General features: G+C 38.3%; 1 protein-coding gene across 1 annotated transcript in view; it reads left to right on the top strand.

Annotated features, from left to right (window-relative positions):
• Positions 1-681: 681 nt before the first annotated feature.
• Positions 682-20079, top strand: part of LOC113521058 (vinculin) — a 78654-nt gene continuing 59256 nt past the window's right edge. Inside the window, exon 1 of the mRNA XM_052897628.1 lies at positions 682-882. Coding sequence (XP_052753588.1) covers positions 826-882 — 57 coding nt within the window. The 5' untranslated portion in view covers positions 682-825. The remainder of the gene's footprint in view (positions 883-20079) is intronic.

The following is a 20079-nucleotide window of genomic DNA, read 5'->3' as shown; positions in this document are numbered from 1 at the left end:
GTAATTTTTTGGCGTGCAATTCAACAAACCAGACTGGGTATAGAATTAGCAGAGGGCATAGTACATGAGTATCCGTGATTTGCAATAGTACCAGGGGAAAGTGTCACTAATGGGGATCAATATATAGGTCAATCTTAATGTCATTTCCCCTGGAAACCATCGTGGCTAATTCCTGGCGAATTAGTCTCGATTACACTGATGCTGAGTATTATTAATTTTTTATTAAAACTTCTTAAAAATACTAGGTCTTTTTTAATTTAATTAGCCCGAAAATCTAATTGCAGTTGGCAACATTGAATTTGACAGTTTGTCGAAATAATTTCAACATTTGATATGACAGTTCATTCATTCATTCGTGTTCAATCGTTAGGCTTGCGCCACTTGAGATAAAAAAGATTACATGTTGTCAATGCAACCATTTTAATGAATTTGAAATCTATATACCACAAAGTAGCTTATTGTTTAATGATTCGATATCGATTTATATATTTTGGATAGAGTTATATTACAGATAGTTACAAAATCATTATGGAAGTTCTTTTTTATTATTAATATTTATTGGTGGTTACATAGAATAATTTTTCAGTTCTTTCTATATAATAATAGTGCTAACTCTCGGATAATGTGGTGAGCGATTAGTGATTACATTCCTTGATGTTTTTTGTGATTCATTATTTACATCATTCATTCAGTCAGTATTTTTCTGTGTCTTGTGTTTGTTGCTTGTGTTCTGTTTAATTTGTGTTATACGTGCGAACGTTTGTTATTTATTTGTGTTGATTATCTCATGTAATTTGGTGCTAGATCATTGGTGTTATCTCCAAAATGCCGGTGTTTCATACGAAAATTATCGAGAGCATATTAGAGCCGGTGGCACAACAGGTGAGTGTTTCGCTTGCGTTGTATAAATAGATGCAAAATCGCGCTCGGTGTAGGTGTCAAACACCAAAACTTCTGATTATTGTTTAGTGTACACGTTTTCTTTAGTTTATTGATGATTATGTCATCGGCGGATTGGGTGCACATAGGTGGGACTGGTGGATAGTATTGAGAAATGACTATATTAGGTTCGCCGGCTGTTTGCTTCGAGGTTTACATGTTTTGTAGCCTTGTGAAGGAATTTATTAACAGACAATTGTCCGAATTGATTGTAAAATGTAACAGAAAAATTATTTAATTAATACAATTGAATGAAAACTGTATGGAAATAGAAATTATATACAGACAAAAATCATAATATGTTCTTCATAGTTGATTCTTATTAGATTTTTTTTTTTTTATAAAATACACCGTGCTTTTTTTCAAGGCACCAACGGCCAGCAGCTAATCTGTCGTGTCCATGGTGTTGTTATCTATACAGCTATCAGTTACTGTAATTTTTGTGTACTAATCCAATGCTCAGTACTTCCGTAAGTCAGTTAATCACCTTAAAATATATTTATGGACAAGTTATCAACAGATTGACCCTTATAATTTTTTGAAAAGCTTAATCTTTTAAGATTAAATACTTAATTTAATGAAACAATATTTTTTATTTTGTATTCCATCTGTTATTAGTATGTCATCTCATCTTTATAAAAAAAATAAATGAAAAAGAAACTTGACTCGTTTAAAGAAAACTTGCAGATATTAATATATTTTCCTAAGGGTATCCATTGATTAATGTTTTTCATTGAGGACATAATTTGGTCAGTGGATATCCTTAGGGACGGTTCAAAATTTTAATATGCTTTACTCTGAATTATGTAACAGGTAACACTAGCAGGGTTTCAACTAACCAACTTTAAGGGGAAATCAATATAAAAAATTACTAAATTGTAATTTATTGATTACAAAAATTTGAGTCTGAAAAGCTTCTACAGTAAAAACTGCTAAAATATCAGTTCATTCTTCGATTTTTTCTCATCATAGTGGACTACGGATGTGCATTGGAATGCACAGAATATATTATTGCATAGCTTCAAATATAAAACCAATCATATGATACATGTGAAGCTAAAATTCTTTATTATTATGATTATTTTTTTTTATGGGTGAAAATGGTATGGTAACCCCGCCTGCGCTAATGGGCTACGCTGGCGGAGCACCACTGAAGGGTAATAGATGAGAATGAAAACAGGCCAGTTAGCCCATCATGATGAATTCATCAGGAATTAACCATGATAGTTTCCGGGGAGAACCGCGAGGAGGTCAACATGGTTGGGTATATTGCTAGCAATAGGATTCTCAATCTCCATTACTAACAATCCCTTTCCCCTCTAATTCTTTATTATTAAAAAGTGAACTTCATTGTAAGATAAACTGGATACTATGAAAGTGCACAAAATATCTACTAACAGGGAAGCATTTTTACAGATCAAGATCACAAATAAACATAAATCAGTTTTTAATCACCAGAGTCATAGAACTGATGAAATGGAGCAATGATTTTAAATATATTATGGAGAATTAACAGATAACTTTGTCTTAACAGTGGTATTTTTTAAATAGATGAAAATAAAATGGTAATCTCTCTTGTACTATTAGATGATAGGCAAGGATGACTTCAGATCAGTGGGCCTATCATGACAGATTTATCAAGAATGAATTACAAACTGGCAGGGTATATTTTTTTAATGGATGATAATGGAATAGTAACCCCACTTGCGCTAGCAGTATACATTGGTACCCCACCAGTGAGGGATAATGGCTGATGATGATGAAGGTCAGTTGGCCGATTGTTATGAATTTAACTAATATTAAATGTATCAATCACTATGGTTTCCATGGGGAAGTGTGTGAAGGCCGACAAAATAGGACACAATAATGTTAGCAATGGGATGGCTAATTTCCATTACTAACAATCCATTCTCCCTCCAGCAGGGTATATTGCTAGCAATGGCACCACTAGACTCCATTACAAACAATTCTTTCCTCCGTGCTTATAACTTTAATTGATTTATGTGCATAGGTTAAAAATTGAAATATGAAATGTTGCTTACCTGCCAGTTTTCCTTTTAAAATGTTTTGTAATTTATTCTCATAAATTCTCATCACATTTCCAAGAATTGTCTTTTTCTGTATGTGACACATATATTATTCTAATTAAATAGTTAACCATAATAATTGTTTATGAATCATAATCACATTGTTAAAGGTGGAGTTATGCAGCTATATTTTTTAATTTTCTTTTTTATTTTCTTTTTTATTTTTTAAATTTAAAAATTTTTAAAATTACATACCAATTTTATATTTTGCTCTAATATTATAAACAGATAAGATTTTCGCATGTTATTGCTTTGTTATTGTTATTATGGGTTTCTCTCCATAATAATCAGTTGCATTCTTCTATACTGACATACTATGCTTTGTTCCCTTAGTTGGTAGATAACATTTTTGAGATGAAAAAGTGTCGAGATCAATTCTGAGGTGCCGTAACCTATAACTTATTTATAAAATTAAAATTTTATAGTTAAGCAAAACATTGATTAAATCATCGTTTTGCTAGACCATCAAGAACTAAATGTAAATTTATTCGGGCTGAATTCTATTATAAATTTTGTTTATCCAGTGTAAACTTAGAATTTTGCAGCAGTATCAAATAAAATTCCAGATAAAGAACAATGGCTCACAATTGACCCTATCATATTTTTCTCTGTCAACACAGTGTTTAAAATGTATGTACGAAATAGAGTTATTATTTACATGTACATACACATGTAAATGGAGTCATCTGGAGGAGTACAATGCATAATGAAAATGTATCTAATGGACCGCAAAGTAACGAGTTTATTGACCTGCTATTGAGAGTTGACGGTTTATTAATTAATGACAGAGAATCGAGATGCCTATTGTCTCTGATAAATAATCAATGTTTGCTTTTATGCTGTTTTAATTGATAGTTATTTCTTACTCAATTGTTTAAAGAAAGAGGGCAAAGTAATGGCTGTTATTCCAGCAGGCCTTTTTATGATACTCATTATGTGAAACAAGCTAACGGCCCACCTGATGGAAAGCGGTAACCGCCGCCTATAAACATGAACAGTACCATAGATATCACTGAAAACACTGATACCTATGGCCTCCCTCATGCATTGCCATTCACGAGGACTATGGTTTTATGTCTCTGTACTTCGTAATTTCACTGCTGTATCCCACTCTTCAAACTGAACCACAACCATGCAAGTACGACTGCATCACGAGAGAAACTCGATTGGAACAGAGGCTTTTGTACAAAGTCTCCGTCTGGTAATGGGAGCGAGCTTAACCGGTTCTTGAGTTCAGAAGGGAAAATATGTTAGGACACTTTATACGACACGACAATTTATCAACATTGTAATATAAGGTAAGATAGAATGAAGGAGGGGAAGAGGGAGACCGAGACATAGTTACATCAGGCAGATCAAGGAAGGAGTTGGTGTCGTGTCGTATCAAGAAGTGAAGAGAAAAAGGTAGTAAGTAGCAAGAACTCCACCGACAAGAGCGCAGCTCTTAAATGGGATAGATAGTCACCTCTTACGACACCCATGGGAAAGGAAAAAGACCCATTCTATGCCGGATCACATGTTAAATTGTATGCTGTCTATAAAAAGATATCGAAATTTCAACGAAATCGATGCAGTCGTTTTTACACATTGCACAAACATAAACATATCTGGCCTCGATACGTTTTTCAATATACAACGAAGAAAGTGTTGTGCTATAAATTTGAAAGCTCTCCAACATTTATCGGAGTATGTAGGATCGAGTCGCCCAAATTGAATGACCCATTTCAACACGCGTTTTGAGTATGGTATACGTAGCTACCTATTGTGTATAATAAATATTCGAGTGGTTAGGTCAGTACCTAGCTACGTGCAGTAGTATGATGGCCAGGAACGGTAGAAGTGAAAGTAAACGCGCTGGCGAACAATCGATGTTTAACCAGTCAGTCACCTTGACGTGTCCGTGTTTTTGGTTTTTGTTATCTTTTTTTGAGGGGACATTTACTAATTTGTTTTTTTATTAATTTATTCGGTGATACTTATTATTATTTTTAAAACTTATGTTCGTTTTATAAATGGATGTCTATGGGGGAAAGGGATTGTTAGTAATGGAGACTGAGAATCCCATTGCTAGCAATATACCCAACCAGGTCGACTTCCTCACGGTTCCCCTTGGAAACTATCATAGTTAATTCCTGATGAATTCATCATGATGGGCTAACTGGCCTGTTTTCATTCTCATCTATCCCCCTTCACTGGTGCTCCGCCAGCGTATCCCGTTTACGCAGGCGGGGTTACCATACCATTTTCACCCATAAAAAAGAAATCGATGTCTATATATATATATATATATATATATTACCGTTAATAGTTAATGATGATGATACGGGAAAGTAACGAATTTACCATGTTTTGCCATGCATGGACGGCCCCTGAAGAAGACTTATGGATGAAGTCGGAAGAATTGTCGGAACCGACAAAATACATACGTAACGACGTAATGACATATCTATGAAAAATATAGATGAATTGAAAATCTTCTCCATTTGGATATCGCTTAAAAAAACATCATAACCTTCAAGAAAAGAGCACATTCCTTTTTAAAAGGCCGGCAGCACACCTGCAATGCGTTGGTGTTGTGGGTGATCATGGGTGGCGGTAGTCACTTACTATCAGGTGAGCCGCATGCTTGTTTGCCCCTTGTTGTAAAAAAATATTTCAGAAATATTATATTGTCTTTCTGGTCTATTGGTATTTACAAATTTTGGTAAATTCCACACTGCATTGAATTTTTCACGTTCAGTTCTCGACACTGTATTTGTAATAGAATTGATCAGTTAAACATATCCAACCCATGTCACTGTCGCTACAGTGTCCGCCTGTCATCACGGATAGTAAATAAGATAGAAAGCAAACCATTGAAAACTACTACCAACTGCTGTGTACTTACAATGAAGGTGCCATATTTATATGGTTACACGACGTTTGTCATCTTCCTGCTGTATTGACGACTTGGAAGATGCTGTATTTAGAAGCACTTAACTAGGACGTAGATGCAATGGAGTTTGACAGCCCTATTAGATGGGCTAACTGACCTACTGGTGCCCCTCCGGTATATACTAAGCGCGGGTGGGGTAGTTCCATTATCATCCATTTAAAAAAAACTAGGTACCTACCTGCTATAAACTACTGTCTTTGGAGTTATGGAATGGAAAACCTCGAGCTGTGGTCGTGGCTGTGATCAAATATACGTACATGATAGAGAAGGATTAAGGCAGATTATTTTTCCTTAATCAGGTAAAGGGTAAACTGGTTGACGGTCTACCCGATAAGATCTGGCTAGCACAATGCTGACCTTTATAATGAAGTCAACAGAAATTAGCTCTATGATCTTTTTCAATACAACTTAAGAATAGATATTGAAAAAAAATTAACTAGTGTCCTGACCATAAGCTAGCTTACATATGTTCTATAGAAGTATAAATAGAAAATAGATTGAATGTTTTTATGCAGTGTTTTTGTTTTTTTTATGGGTGAAAATTGCATGGTAACCCCTCCTGTGCTATCGGTATACACTGACGAGGTACCAGTGAGAGGTGATAGGTGAGGATGAAAAGGCAGGTCAGTTAGCCCATCGTGACGAATTCAAGGATAAATTAGTCATGATATTTTCCAGAAGGAACCGCGTGGAGGTCGACCTGATAGGATATATTGATAGCAATGGGGACTAACCTCCCCATAACTAACAATCCCTTTCCCTTAGTGTTTTTGTGTTAGCTTCAACCTAATTTGGTTACTTTTTCATTATGTTTTATTGAAACGATCTATAGATCATTCTTCTCTTTTATTCAAATACTTTTGAAAGTGAACGAGTTAAAAAACTAAGCGAGGGAACAAAATATTTTTACGACTCAATAATGTTGTTTCCTATTGAGCTCGTTGTTACCTATTGCTAAAAAGTAGGGTAATGTTGTTTGCGTTTGTGTGTAAGAAATTACAATTTGTTTTACCAACGCGTAGCCCAAACGTTAGATTCGTCTCACACGTGAGAGTGTAGTAGCCCACAACGTGACATGACGGTACCAGAAAGTGAATATAGCACCCATAAACTGTTAGAAACTTTTGAAATTATCAGGTTTGTTTACTGGTGTAGTAGTCAGTTATTGAGCAGAACTGCGGTTCCATCGAACACAAGTAAATCCGAGGGCTGAATGTTTGAATGAATGAACGGCTGAATGAATGAACTAAATTTTTTTTTCTTTTCTTAATTCCTTATAACCTAAATGCTTGAAACATTTTGCGAACGAATGCGACATGTAATGGTAAAACATGCTATTCCGTAGCGCAATTGCTTCCTAATCGCTAGACCAGTATATATATATATATATATATATATATATATATATATATATATATATATATATATATATATATATATATCATTATTATTAGTCATTCTTCAAAAAACAATATATATTCGGAAATTGTATGATCTTATAAAAAACACATTAAATTAAATTGAATATTACAAGTATCGAATAAAAAATATATTTTTAATTAACAATATCAACTTCATCCATAATATATATATGTCACATTTTTTTTTTATTCTAGTATTTACTTTAGTCATCAGTACAAAAGTCATTAACGGAGTAATAGCATTTTTTCTAATAAAAGGGATCGTAGTTTGATTTTAAAAGAGTTGAGGTTATGTGTAATTTTCGACTGGACAGGTCATTTGTTAAATAACACGACCGCCTGATGACGTGTACCGTGTCTGTCAATTTGTCAGACACGGTTTGTCAGTGACAAAGTTTAAATGAGGTATAAAGTTAGTACTAACATCTTTTCTTCTAGTAGCCTCCCGATTTCTTTTTGTCTTGCTCTTCCTTTTTTTTTGTCTTGGATGCTGTACTCGTATATTATTTTGGAAGTATTTGTGAGATACGTATTGTACTCGCGGTTTTTAGTTTATTATTGATTTACCAGAAACATTTGCGAGCTCCGCGAAATTTCCCGCGGTATCAGAAATGTTGTTTACCCGGGTTATTTGTTACATCTATACGGTAATTAGGGCAGGTAGGTAGCCTCGTCGACATCCGGCAAAACGCGGACAGTCCGCCATCTATTTATACCTGTCTATTGGCGACTTGGCCCTTCAGCGCGCTCCGGACTCGTCCGGAAGGTCACACTGTGTTACTGTGGCTTGCAGCACGGGAATAAAATGGGTACTTTGCGGATATTTTTGATACTACAGAGGTGGCAAACGAGCTTATGTTCGCTTTATGGTGAGTGGTTACCGTAACCTATAAACGCTTGTAACACCAGAAATTAATATAGAAATGAGGGGTATCATGGGCGAAACATGTTATGTTATGTTATGTTCATGGTACAGCTCATGTGTACAGGCAACGGTTACCACTTTCCATCTGGTGGGCAGTCAGCTTGTTTGTCATTCTAAGTTGTATAAAAAAAAACGTCATTCGCGTGTTGTTGACGCTTGTGATATAAAAATTTTGTGTCATAGTACCTAATAATTCCACTGTTCTAATACCATCCTCTCTTAAAACATCACTAAAACCTATGGTGCCGTTGCCAACCCGCCTGCCAAGCGTGGCAACTACTGACAAAACCCCTCTTATGGAAGAAGGTTTTTTTAATGGAATGGTTACCCCACCTGCGCTAACGGTATACACTGGCGGGGCACCAGTGAGAGATGATAGGTGAGGATGAAGCAGGTCAGCTGGCCTATCGTGACTAGTAATAAATCAATCACAATAGTTTCCAGGGGGAACCGCGTGGAGGTCGACCTGATAGGGTATTTGCTAGCAATGGGATTGTTACTTCCCATTAGTACCAATCCCCTCTCCCCCTATGGAAGAGGGTTACGTTTAGCAATGGACAGTTAACGGCTAACATGATGTTGATAATATGACGAATCTCATCTTTAAAATCGGGTCACAGCATGTAAGACATTTAAGCCTAACCAAAGCTATATATGTATATTTCCGAAAATAAGCTCAATTGCAGAAATAGATGAGACAGAAGTGCTTAAACTACTTATGCAGACGTTTCTATACAGTCTTTGTCTGGTATTGATATTTTTTTAGACAATTTGAAATGGCATACGAGCTGACAATTCGTTTGACAGAAAATGGTAACCGTCGCGCACAAGCATGAACAGCACCATGAGTTTTTCAGTACACTGTACTATTGAATCATGCATAGTTATCCCGGAGAATTAACGACGCCTGCTTATAGGATCCTAAAGGATTTATACTCGTATAAATAAGATGGGAAGAAATGGAATGTGGGATCCTTGTCTAGCAGTGGGATAACGTTAGAGCCTTGTCTATCCAGAATACGTGATAGCTCTGACAGTCAAATCTACTCATCGCTCTAACGTTATTATGCTACGCAAATGATTTAGAAACAGCCTGAGACCGACGTAAGGACGGTCATTAAAATGTCTTTTGATGTTTGTTCATTGGATACGTCGCTCGACGGTGAGCGAATCTATTCGCGTAATATAACATGTAAATAAAAACTAAAAGGGCGGACTCCTTAAATAAACGGCGCTACTCAGTTTGCTGACCCTGTATTTATAGAAACAGAGGCACTGTTGTGCTTTTTTTTCATGGATGAGAATGTGATGGTAACTATCTGGCGGGGTATCAATGAGGGATGATGGGGGGGAGGGAGGGATTGTTATTGTTATTTGTTTCAACCCTGATGCAGTTGTGTTTGCATGGCTGTGTTTCGGGTGGTGGGATATGGCAGTGAATTTACAGGGTACAGAGGAATAACACCTAAGTCCTCAGGAATGGCAACGCATGGAGGGTATCATGGGCGAAACAGTATACTCTGTTATGTCCATGGTACTGCTCATGTCTATAGGCGATGGTCACCACTTTCCATCAGGTGGGCCGTCAGCTTGTTTGCCATTTAATAATAATAAAAAAAAACTATCCATTGCTGAACATAAGCCTCACCATTGAGGAGTTTTGCCAGTAGTTGCCACGGTTGGCAGGCGGATTTGCAACCGCAGTCAGGCTTTAGAGATGTTTTAAGAGGGACGTAGCTACCCATCTCTCGCCCTTCCTTACTCTCTTACGACACCCACGGAAAAGGAAGGGGTGGCCTATTCTATGCCGGGACCACACAGCAAGCTACTTCGTACGCGTGGATTTTAGAAGGAGGAAAATCAACGAAATAGATTACTTCTAGATGGTGTATCAAGATGAAACATTCCCAGATTTTAAATTAGATTTTTACGAATACATCTGTGAAAACCGCATCCAATTTCGTATAGCAGTTTTTACGTGATGCTAAAACAAACGTACAGACAGACATACAAAATTTCTAAGAATGATTATTTTGGCTTCTTTTGATCTTAGTAAGACCCTTCAGAAATAAGCTTCTCAATTCGGTTGTTGTGTTGTATTTTGTTTGTTACCATATAACTCCGTCAATTGTAAACTGATATAGGAAATGTTTTTTTTTATCTCAAAGGATATACTTACAGATTGATCTCATAGGAATTTTATCAAAATCGGTTCAGTAATTTAGTTTTTAGATCAATATGGCCTAAAATATAATACATAAAAAAGTGAATTTATATATTTCGGTCTAGGTGGTAAGAATCCACAAATCCCGCCAATTCTTCTGAATGGTGTTCCTCTTAATAGAGTGACTCAGTTTAAATAACTACGACATATTATTACCGATGACTTGAAAGATAACGCTGATATTGAACGTGAACGTAGGGCGCTGGCTGTAAGGGGTAATCTTTTTACACGAGCAACCTGTGGGTTGATTATACACAGCGGGCATACAGCGCTTTGCGTGTTCAATACTGTTTTCAGGGTGTTGTTACGGTTGCCATATTTTTGTAGTGCATCTACAATGTTTGCAGCAGCATCGACAGATGACTTCTATGCCATCAGACGCAAACGGTTAGCATCTCTTTTATTCCGACTGCGTGGCAGCAGTAACGGCATTCTGTGGGCATTGTGTAATAAATACGATAGCCCTATCCTCTGATTGTGGGTTAAAATTATTATAGGGGCCATAAAATGATTTTTGTATTTTTTTTCTACTAACATATAATTTAAGTCAATCGTTTCTACCAAAAATGGATCTTAGTATTCTATAATAAAGAAAAAGAAGAAATATCGCTGGTTTTGTTGAATTGAAGTCGGTTTTTTTTTTGAGACACAATCTTTAATTATTTCTTAAATATTTCTCATGTACAGACATTGTCTGGTTACGATTTTGTAATATTGCTGTAGATTATTATCAGCAGCAGATTAGTTAGTGCCAGTGGTACGAGTGTGTGTTGCCACGCCAGGTGATACTGCTTATTTTTACACTATGACTCACGTTTTGTTACTGGTCGCTTATAAATCTTGTTATAGTTCATTTTCGCGCCTTCCAATGGCGCCTAAATTTAAAATTGGAATGGTTGTAGTAGGTAACTGTTTCATAATCGTTTCGCGTGTTATCGTTATAAAAATATTACGTATGTTAGTTTACAATATGAACACGAAATAATAATGTATTAAGTGCTATGAATCTAATATGTGTGTGTATGTTTAAAGTAGTTCGTGCCAAATAACAGAATACATAAAGCGTGATATTAAATGTATTTTTTGTTTGTTTTCCAAAAGTAAATAGTTCTCATTATTTCGTCTATATTTTCAACTGACTTTAAAGAGGAGTTTTTTTTTTTTTTATAGATGACAATGGATTTTTTTATGCGTGAAAATGGCATGGTTACCCCGTCTGCGCTATCGGTATACACTAGCGGTGTACCAGTGATAGGTGAGGATGAAAAGACAGGTCAGTTAGCTCACTGTGACGAATTCAATGATAAATTAGTCACGATAGTTTCCAGGGGGAACCGCGTGGAGGTCGACCTGATAGGGTATATTGATAGCAATGGGGACTAAACTCCCTATTACTAACAATCCCTTCCCTCGATGACAATGGAATAGTAACCCAACCTTCGCTATTTGTATACGCTGGCGGTGCACCAGTGAGAGATGATAGGTGAGGATTAAAGCAGCTCAGTTGGCCCGTAGTGATGAGTTCATAAAACAACAATTAAGATTGTTTTTAGGGGGAACCGCGTGGAAATCGACCTGATGAGGTGTATTGTTAGCAATGGGGCCTCTAGTACCATTACTAACAATTCCTTTCCCCCCCAAGAGAAGGAGGTTTGAACTTTATTTTCATGTTACCTCGTAACTACGTCAGTTGAACGCCCATCTAGATTTTGTTTTTATTTGATAGGATATATGTACTTACAGATTGGTCACATAAAAATTTTAACAAGTTGAAATTTAGTAGTTAAGTTTTTATTATATTTTTTTTTTATACCACTGAGGTGGCAAACAAGCATACGGCCCACCTGATAGTAAGTGGTTACCGTAGCCTACGAACACCTGCAATACCAGAGGTATTACGCGCGCGTTGCCGACCCTGAAGAAACCTCTTTACCCCCCTTTTGAAGAACCCCATGCTGTAGTCTCTTGGGAAAACCTCGGCAACCTCATTCCACAAGCTGAGTGTTCGTGAGAGGAAACATCTCTGAAACCGCACAGTACGCGACCATTGAGGCTGTAGGACATGAGGATCAACTCTTTGTCAACGGCGAGCCGTACGATAGTAGAAAGTGTCTGTAGGCATCATATTGAACAATTCCTTTGAGCACAACCCGTTGTAATGGTTTTGTTACAATTAGTTTTTTTTTTGTGAGACAATCTTAATTATTTTAATGTATATGTTATGCAATATCTTTGACAATTGTGAACCGATTCTGATAATTCTTTTTGCAATTGACAAGATTTATACCCGCGTGAGTCTCGTATTAATTTTCTTACGCCTGAAGGCACTTTCTAGATTAAAATCTCCGTGCGATGACTTCATTTTTGTTTGTCCAATATGTATTTTGTTTTATATAGGTATCTAATTTATGGCGCTGTCAGTTTTGGACATGTTTATGAATGTCAACAGTTAACGGTGACTCAACATATATGCTTAATGATTTGACTTTTGAAAGAGATTATTTTCACAAATATATTATGCAGAAGTGGCTTTAGTTCCAAATATGGGTGGAGCCGTTATTTGGGAAACGGTAATAAATTAGATATGCATTTATAAAGTCGTAAAATTAACTTATACGGTATAATATAATGGATCTTACTATTCTAAGAACCAATACTAGAGGGAGACTTTGTATATAAATCATTTGCTTGGGCACCTCTGTCCCACTCGTATTTCAGCAGTTTTTTTTTATACCACTGAGGTGGCAAACAACCCACCTAATGGTAAGCGGTTACCGTAGCCTATGAACGCCTGCAATACTAGAGGTATTACGCGCGCGTTGCCGACCCTGAAAAAACCTGTTTACTCCACTTTTGAAGAACCCCATGCTGTAGTCTCTTGGGAAAACCTCGACAGGGAGCTCATTTCATAACCTGAGTGTTCGTGGGAGAAAACATCTCTGAAACCACGTTGTAGGCGACCATTTAGGCTGTAAGGTATGAATGTGAACTCCCTGTCGATGGCGAGCCGTACGATGATAGAAAGTGGCCGTAGGCATCATATTGAATAATTCCTCTGAGCACAATCCGTTGTATAAGCGGTGTGCATTGCTATGTTTCGGTTTGAATGATGGGATATGGCAATGAAATTACAGGATACAGAGGTATACTCTGTTATGTCCATGGTATCATTCATGTCTATAGGTGACGGTTGCTACTTTCCATCAGGTGGGTCGTCAGTTTGTCTGTCATTCTAAGTTTCATAAAAAAAAAGAATGAACTTAGAAGATATCTAACCTATAATATAATAATTCAAAAGTATGTAAAAAAAAACTACTTTAATTGTGACAATACCAATTTTGTTGTTTGAAACATAATGTAGCAAACATTAAAAAAAATATAATCATATTGAGCATCTCTTTCTTTAACATACACTATATATTATTTTCGAAAATTCTATTTACCCAAGCGAAGCCGGGTTGGATCCCTAATATAAGTCAAAAGGCTGGTGAAATCTTTTAGTTGGAGCTTAGAAGTTAGTTGCTAGTAGTTGCCACGCTTAACATGCGAGTTGGTAATCACAGTTAGGCTATGGCGATGTTTTAAAAGGTTTGCTACTGCCCTCGACCATTGAGTTTAAAAAATAAAGTATCTACTTGAAGATACGTTTGTACAGTCTATTTGTTTTTGATACGATGTCATTATCCAAATTTGCATGTCTATACAAGGGATTTTTTTCAATAGGTGAAGATGTAACAGTAACCCCGCCTGCGCTACTTGTATACGCTAGTGGGGTACCAGTGAAGGGGTTGGCCCATAGTGACCAATTGAACAAGAATTAACTACTATAATTTCCAGAGCGAACCGCGTGGAGGTCGTCGTCGTCGACCTGATAGGGTGTATTGCTAGTAATGGGATTGTTAAATTCCATTACTAACAATCCATTTCCCCCCAAGCATACAAGCGTATTACGGTTAAATATATGCCAAAAGCTCCCTACAATGGTTATTATGATATTACATTTGTTCTGATTGTTTAAAGCAATTTTTTTAATTTTATATCTCTCAGGTGCTATGTCTCGTGTAGTCGAATCAAATAAATAAATTAATATCAGTCAGTATCGAAAGAGACGTAAAGAAACTGTCTTGAACGCCGACGCAAGTATGCATGGTGTCGACGGCCATGTGCCATTCGAATGTAGCTACCATATGGTCAGCGCCCACACACACACATGATGGTGAAAATATTTGAGCGATTTCGTAAATGACATTTGTTATTTTTTTATACAAGTAAGGTAGTAAACTAGCATATAGCCCAGAGGGGAGGGATTGTTAGTACAGGAGAGATTACTCCCCATTGCTATTAATATACCCCATCATGTCGACCTCCACGCGGTTCCCCTTGGAAACCATCGTGACTATTGTTGAATTCGTCACGATGGGCTAACTGACCTGCCTTTTCATCCCCACCTATCATCTCTCACTAGTGCCCCGTTAGTATATACGTATATACTATCACATGCGATGTAACCATTCCATTATCATCCAATAAAAAAAAACATAGCACGTCTAAAGGTAAACGGTCACTATGTTATTTGTGTGTTACCAACTCTGAAGAAACCCTAATATACCCTTTTTGAAGAACCCCATGCTGTAGTCTCTAGGGAAAATCTTAGCAGGAAGTCCATTCCATAGCCTGAGCGTTCGTTGGAGAAAACTCTTCTGAAATCGCACTGTATTTATTAGTTTTTTTTATGCAACTTAGAACGGCAGACAAGCTGACGGCCCACCTGATGGAAAGTGGTAACCGTCGCCTATAGACATGAGCAGTAATCATTGACATAACAGAGTATGCTTTGTCGCCCATGATACCGTCATGCGTTGCCATTCGTGAGGATTCAGGTGTTATACCTCTGTACCCTGTCAATTTACTGCCATGTCCCACCACACCACACATACACGGTAGAAACACGAATGGGATAGTCTCCCTCTAGTTATTTTCTATCCTCTGTCAACGAATGTCAAACTTTCACGCTAAGAGATTTTTCTATCTTAAAAGTTATGCTTGGATTTATAACTAGTAAAAGTCCCAAATAGTGTCTTATACATATGTATATAGAGACGGGGCGGGCTTGTAGAGTGTCGCAGTACCTCGCCCTTGACCCAGTGGCGGCGAGATAACTTCGACTGTGCTTCCACGCCGACCTCGCTTCTCCGATGCGATCATATTTTACATAATAGTATCTGTTTACAAATATAATGAAGGTTTTTAATTAAAATGGCGACACAAAATACTGATATAGTATTGGCAAATAATTGTCCAAGTGAGACTGCTGTCTATCCCTTGATCATAAAGTTCCCTTAGTCGCCTCTTGCGACACCCACGGGAAAGGAGGGGGTGGCCCACTCTATATCGGGACCACATGGCCAACCATAATACCAAATAATGCTTGTTTCTTTTTATACAACTTAGAATGGCAAACAAGCTGACGGCCCACCTGATGGAAAGTGGTAACCGTCGCTTATAGACATGAGCAGTACCATGGACATAACAGAGTATACTGTTTCGCCCAGATGTTATTCCTCTGTACCTAGTAAATTCACGCCATATCCCACCCTTCAAACCGAAACACAGCCATGCAAACACAACTGCTTCACGGTTGAAACACGAATGGGACAGAGTTTTGTTTGTTTATTATGTACTAGCGGCCCGTCCCGGCTTCGCACGGGTGGACATTTTTACATTAAAAAAAATGGCCATTAAGGCTGCACAGGCGACGGAAGGTTAAAAATGGAGTAACTTCTCCCGTTTTCCCAACATTTCCCTTCACTGCCCAGGAGTATGAAGAATATTTGTACCAAGTTTCGCTAAAATCCGTCGAATAGTTTTTGTTTCTATAACAAACACACAGACAGTATAAAAAAAAGACAAAAATTTTACTGATTGCTTTTTTGGCATCAGTATCGATCACTAATCACGCCCTGGTAGTTATTTTGGAAATATACTTCATGTACAGAATTGACCTCTCTACAGATTTATTATAAGTATATGTAGATTAAACAAATTGTAATTACTTTTTCTGTTTTTGAGTTATGCTACTAATTCATAATATATGTTTTAGATTTTTATTTATTTACTTAATTTAAATAACTTTATTAACCAAAAGAAAATAAGGTATGAAAAGTGGACTACCAGTGTCAACCTTTGGGATGAACAGTGAATCACGAACGTGGTACTTACTCGTAGATCTAATATAACTTTCAAGTTGTGTATCATTTCATTTACAGACAACGAGGTTTCTTTGGCACAGCAATATAGTTTTACAGAACCTTAAAAAAGCTTCATATTAATTTTTACAATATACATCCATAAACAAAGTAATAGTATATTATTACATAAATGTTTGAAAAATACCAAATCCGCAATACCGTAGCCACCGCCTCCCGTCCCGGGGGCATATCAAATGTCGCGCCCCCTGCCGCGCCCGTCTACCTTGACGTTTCCCCAAGGTGGTCCCGTATTAAAGCTATTAAGGTATTGCCAAAACAAACAGAAATTGTTCTAATAATCTTTGATGGACAGTCTGTTGTTTTTGTTTGGATGCCATTAAATGATTTAATGCTGTATTGATCTACTTGCATTGATTTGAAAGGTCGAGTCTAAAATATAAGACTTTTTTTTAATCAGATTTCAATCGTTACAAACTTATATAATCAAAATGGGAGTAAACTCATTTGATTATAAAAAGAATCATCGAAATCGATTCTGAAAGTATTTATACATATCTAATTGTGTAGGTTTCACCCGTTTGAAACAGTATGTAAAATATCCTATTTGATAACATAAAACCTAAATAACAAATGTAAAGTTTGTTTGTTGGTAATAAAGGTTTTCTTTCTTTGTTTCTTTCTATCCATGTAAGTATTTCATTCAAATCCGTTCTGTAGTTTTTGCGTGAAAGACTAATAGAACATCCATTCGTACACTCTTTCGTATCTATAATAGTGGTAGAATCACACAAAAAAATAAATTAATGCTGCATTAATTTACTTATATTGAATGTTTAAAAGATCAAATAATTTTGATTTTGTTTCAATAAGACTTCAATCGCGACTTTAAATAGTATATGACCGACATGGGAATGGAAAAAACCGACTATGCAACTTAGAATGGCAAACAAGTTGACGGCCCACTTGATGAAAAGCGGTAACCGTCGCCTATAGACATGAGCAGTACCATGGACATAACAGAGTATACTGTTTCGCCCATGATACCCCCCATACGTTGCCATTCCTGAGGACTCAAGTGTTATTCCTCTATACCCTGTAAATTCACTGCCATATCCCACCTTTCAAACCTAAACACAGCCATGCAAACACAAATGCTTCACGGTAGAAACACGAATGGGACAGAGGTGCCTAAGCACTAAAACACAAGCACAAAACTTATGTATAAAGTCTCCCTCTGGAGGGAAAGGAATTGTTAATAATGGAGACTAAGAATCCCATTGCTAGTAATATTCCTAATCAGGTCGACCTCCACGCGGTTCTCTTTGGAAACTATCATGGTTAATTCCTGATGAATTCATCATGATGCTCTAACTGACCTGTTTTCATTTTCATCGATCACCCTTCACTGGTGCCCTTGCCAGCGTATACCGTTAGCGCAGGCAGGGTAACCATTCCATTTTCACTTATCAAAAAAAGCATAGCAAGGTAAGCATACATTTAGATATATTCATATTGTATAATATTTTTCACGTACATATATATATTTTTTCTATTATATAAGTAAGCAGAGAGTGGAAGAGTTCTGTTTTTGTTATTTGGCTGCGGAAGTCTAGTGGCGATCAGTGTGTGCCGTGTATAATTTGATGTGATGTCATATTATTGTTATTACATCAATTGGTGGCTGCCTGCCGCCCGTTAGTCATGCCAGACTGTACGGGTAGCAGACGATTGTGTCGTCTTTTTTTTTTTTTTTTTTTTTTTTTTTCTGAATGTTTTTGCTGTTGGCCGTGTGTGGCCTTTACAGCTTCACCGGACGCGAATGCAGGGGCGAGTGCTGATGGCACTCCAAGCCCGCGAGAGGGGAGCGACAGAGGTGTCGACTCTTTCTTATGGACTGCGGTGTGTGTGTGCGCCTAAGGGCGCCAGAGTGGCTCGGCCTCGGCTTAGGCCACCGCACTTCGACCCCCGTCGAGGGACGGCGAAGGGTCGGTACGTCTGGGTGGGTGAGATTGCGACGCGGTTGTTATGCGCTCGGGCGCAAACCTGATCGCGCGCGGACCGTGTGTCGCGAGGGTTCTTCGCCCCCGCCGGCGGGGGCGGTGTGTGCGATGTGTGGGTGTGTTTGTAGGGGCTCTTGTCGAGGGTTCCGCGGTAGGTAGGGAGGGAGACGCGTTTGCCGTCGTAGTTGGATCATCGGGGTCCAAGAGTGCGTGCCTCGGGCGACGACGTTTTGGAGCGACGTTCTCTATGGGGGGTTTGTATTTGACCGCTCTTACTATGAGCGGATTTGAATGGGACTCGGCTGAGGCGAAGTAGCGTCGAGACGCTTGCTTCATGAATTGCCTTATAGTGGGTATTTTGAGGTCGCGGTGTAGATCCACGTTGCGCACGTACCACGGGGCGCCCGTGGCCCGTCGCAGAAATTTATTTTGCACCACCTGAAGGGGGTGAAGTAATGAAGGAAGGGCGTGGGCGAAGACGACACTAGCGTACGTCATCACCGGTCTTATACATGCTTTATAGAGCGTCAGCTTTGCGTTAAGCGACAATTGGCTGCGCTTGTTAATAAAGGGATGGAGGCGTCCCAGTATAAAATTGGCCAGGCCTCGGACGCGCTTAAGATGAGATGCGAAACTCAACTTGGAATCTAGTGTCACGCCTAGGTATTTGGCTTCGTTCGTCCAGGGGACGGGCGTGCCAAACAGCTGAATAGAGGCGGGAAGGGATGGTTTTCTTTTGGCCGTGAAAAGCACGGCGGCGCTTTTATCTGGATTGACTTCGATGCGCCATTTTCTGAACCAGTAGGCCAGCTCGTCCACCGCCCGTTGAAGCCTGTTGGCTGCACAGGCGGCCGACGTGCTGTCCACATATATGGCTGTATCATCAGCAAAGAGGGCGATTTGCACTCGGGGCTGACGCGGGATGTCGTTGGTGTACAACGAGAAGAGGGTGGGGAGAGGACAGCGCCTTGAGGGACGCCGGCTCTAATCGGTCGTGCGCTGGAACGCACTCCATTGACGCGATAGCGATATGACCTATTGGACAAGAAGGCTCGTATGATGTGCACGAGCCTGTCTGGCACTCCCATCTTGTGCAGTTTGAAAATCAAGCCGCTGTGCCAGACTTTGTCAAAGGCCTTCGCTACGTCGAGAAACAGGGCACATGTGACCCCGTTGGATTTCAGGTGTCGGGCGTTGAGGACGTGTTCTACTACACGATGTACTTGATGAACAGCTGAGTGCTTGGCTCTAAAGCCGAACTGTTCATCGATCAGGATGCCTTTGGACTGTAGCCAGTCTTTCAGGCGTGCGAGTATTAGCTTCTCATACAGCTTCCCCA

Source organism: Galleria mellonella, unplaced genomic scaffold, assembly GCF_026898425.1.
Source record: "Galleria mellonella isolate WM207_F2 unplaced genomic scaffold, CSIRO_AGI_GalMel_v1 utg377, whole genome shotgun sequence".
NCBI classification, from domain to species: domain Eukaryota; kingdom Metazoa; phylum Arthropoda; class Insecta; order Lepidoptera; family Pyralidae; genus Galleria; species Galleria mellonella.
Note: the sequence above shows the minus strand (reverse complement) of the source record. Positions and strands in the feature narration are given on the sequence as shown.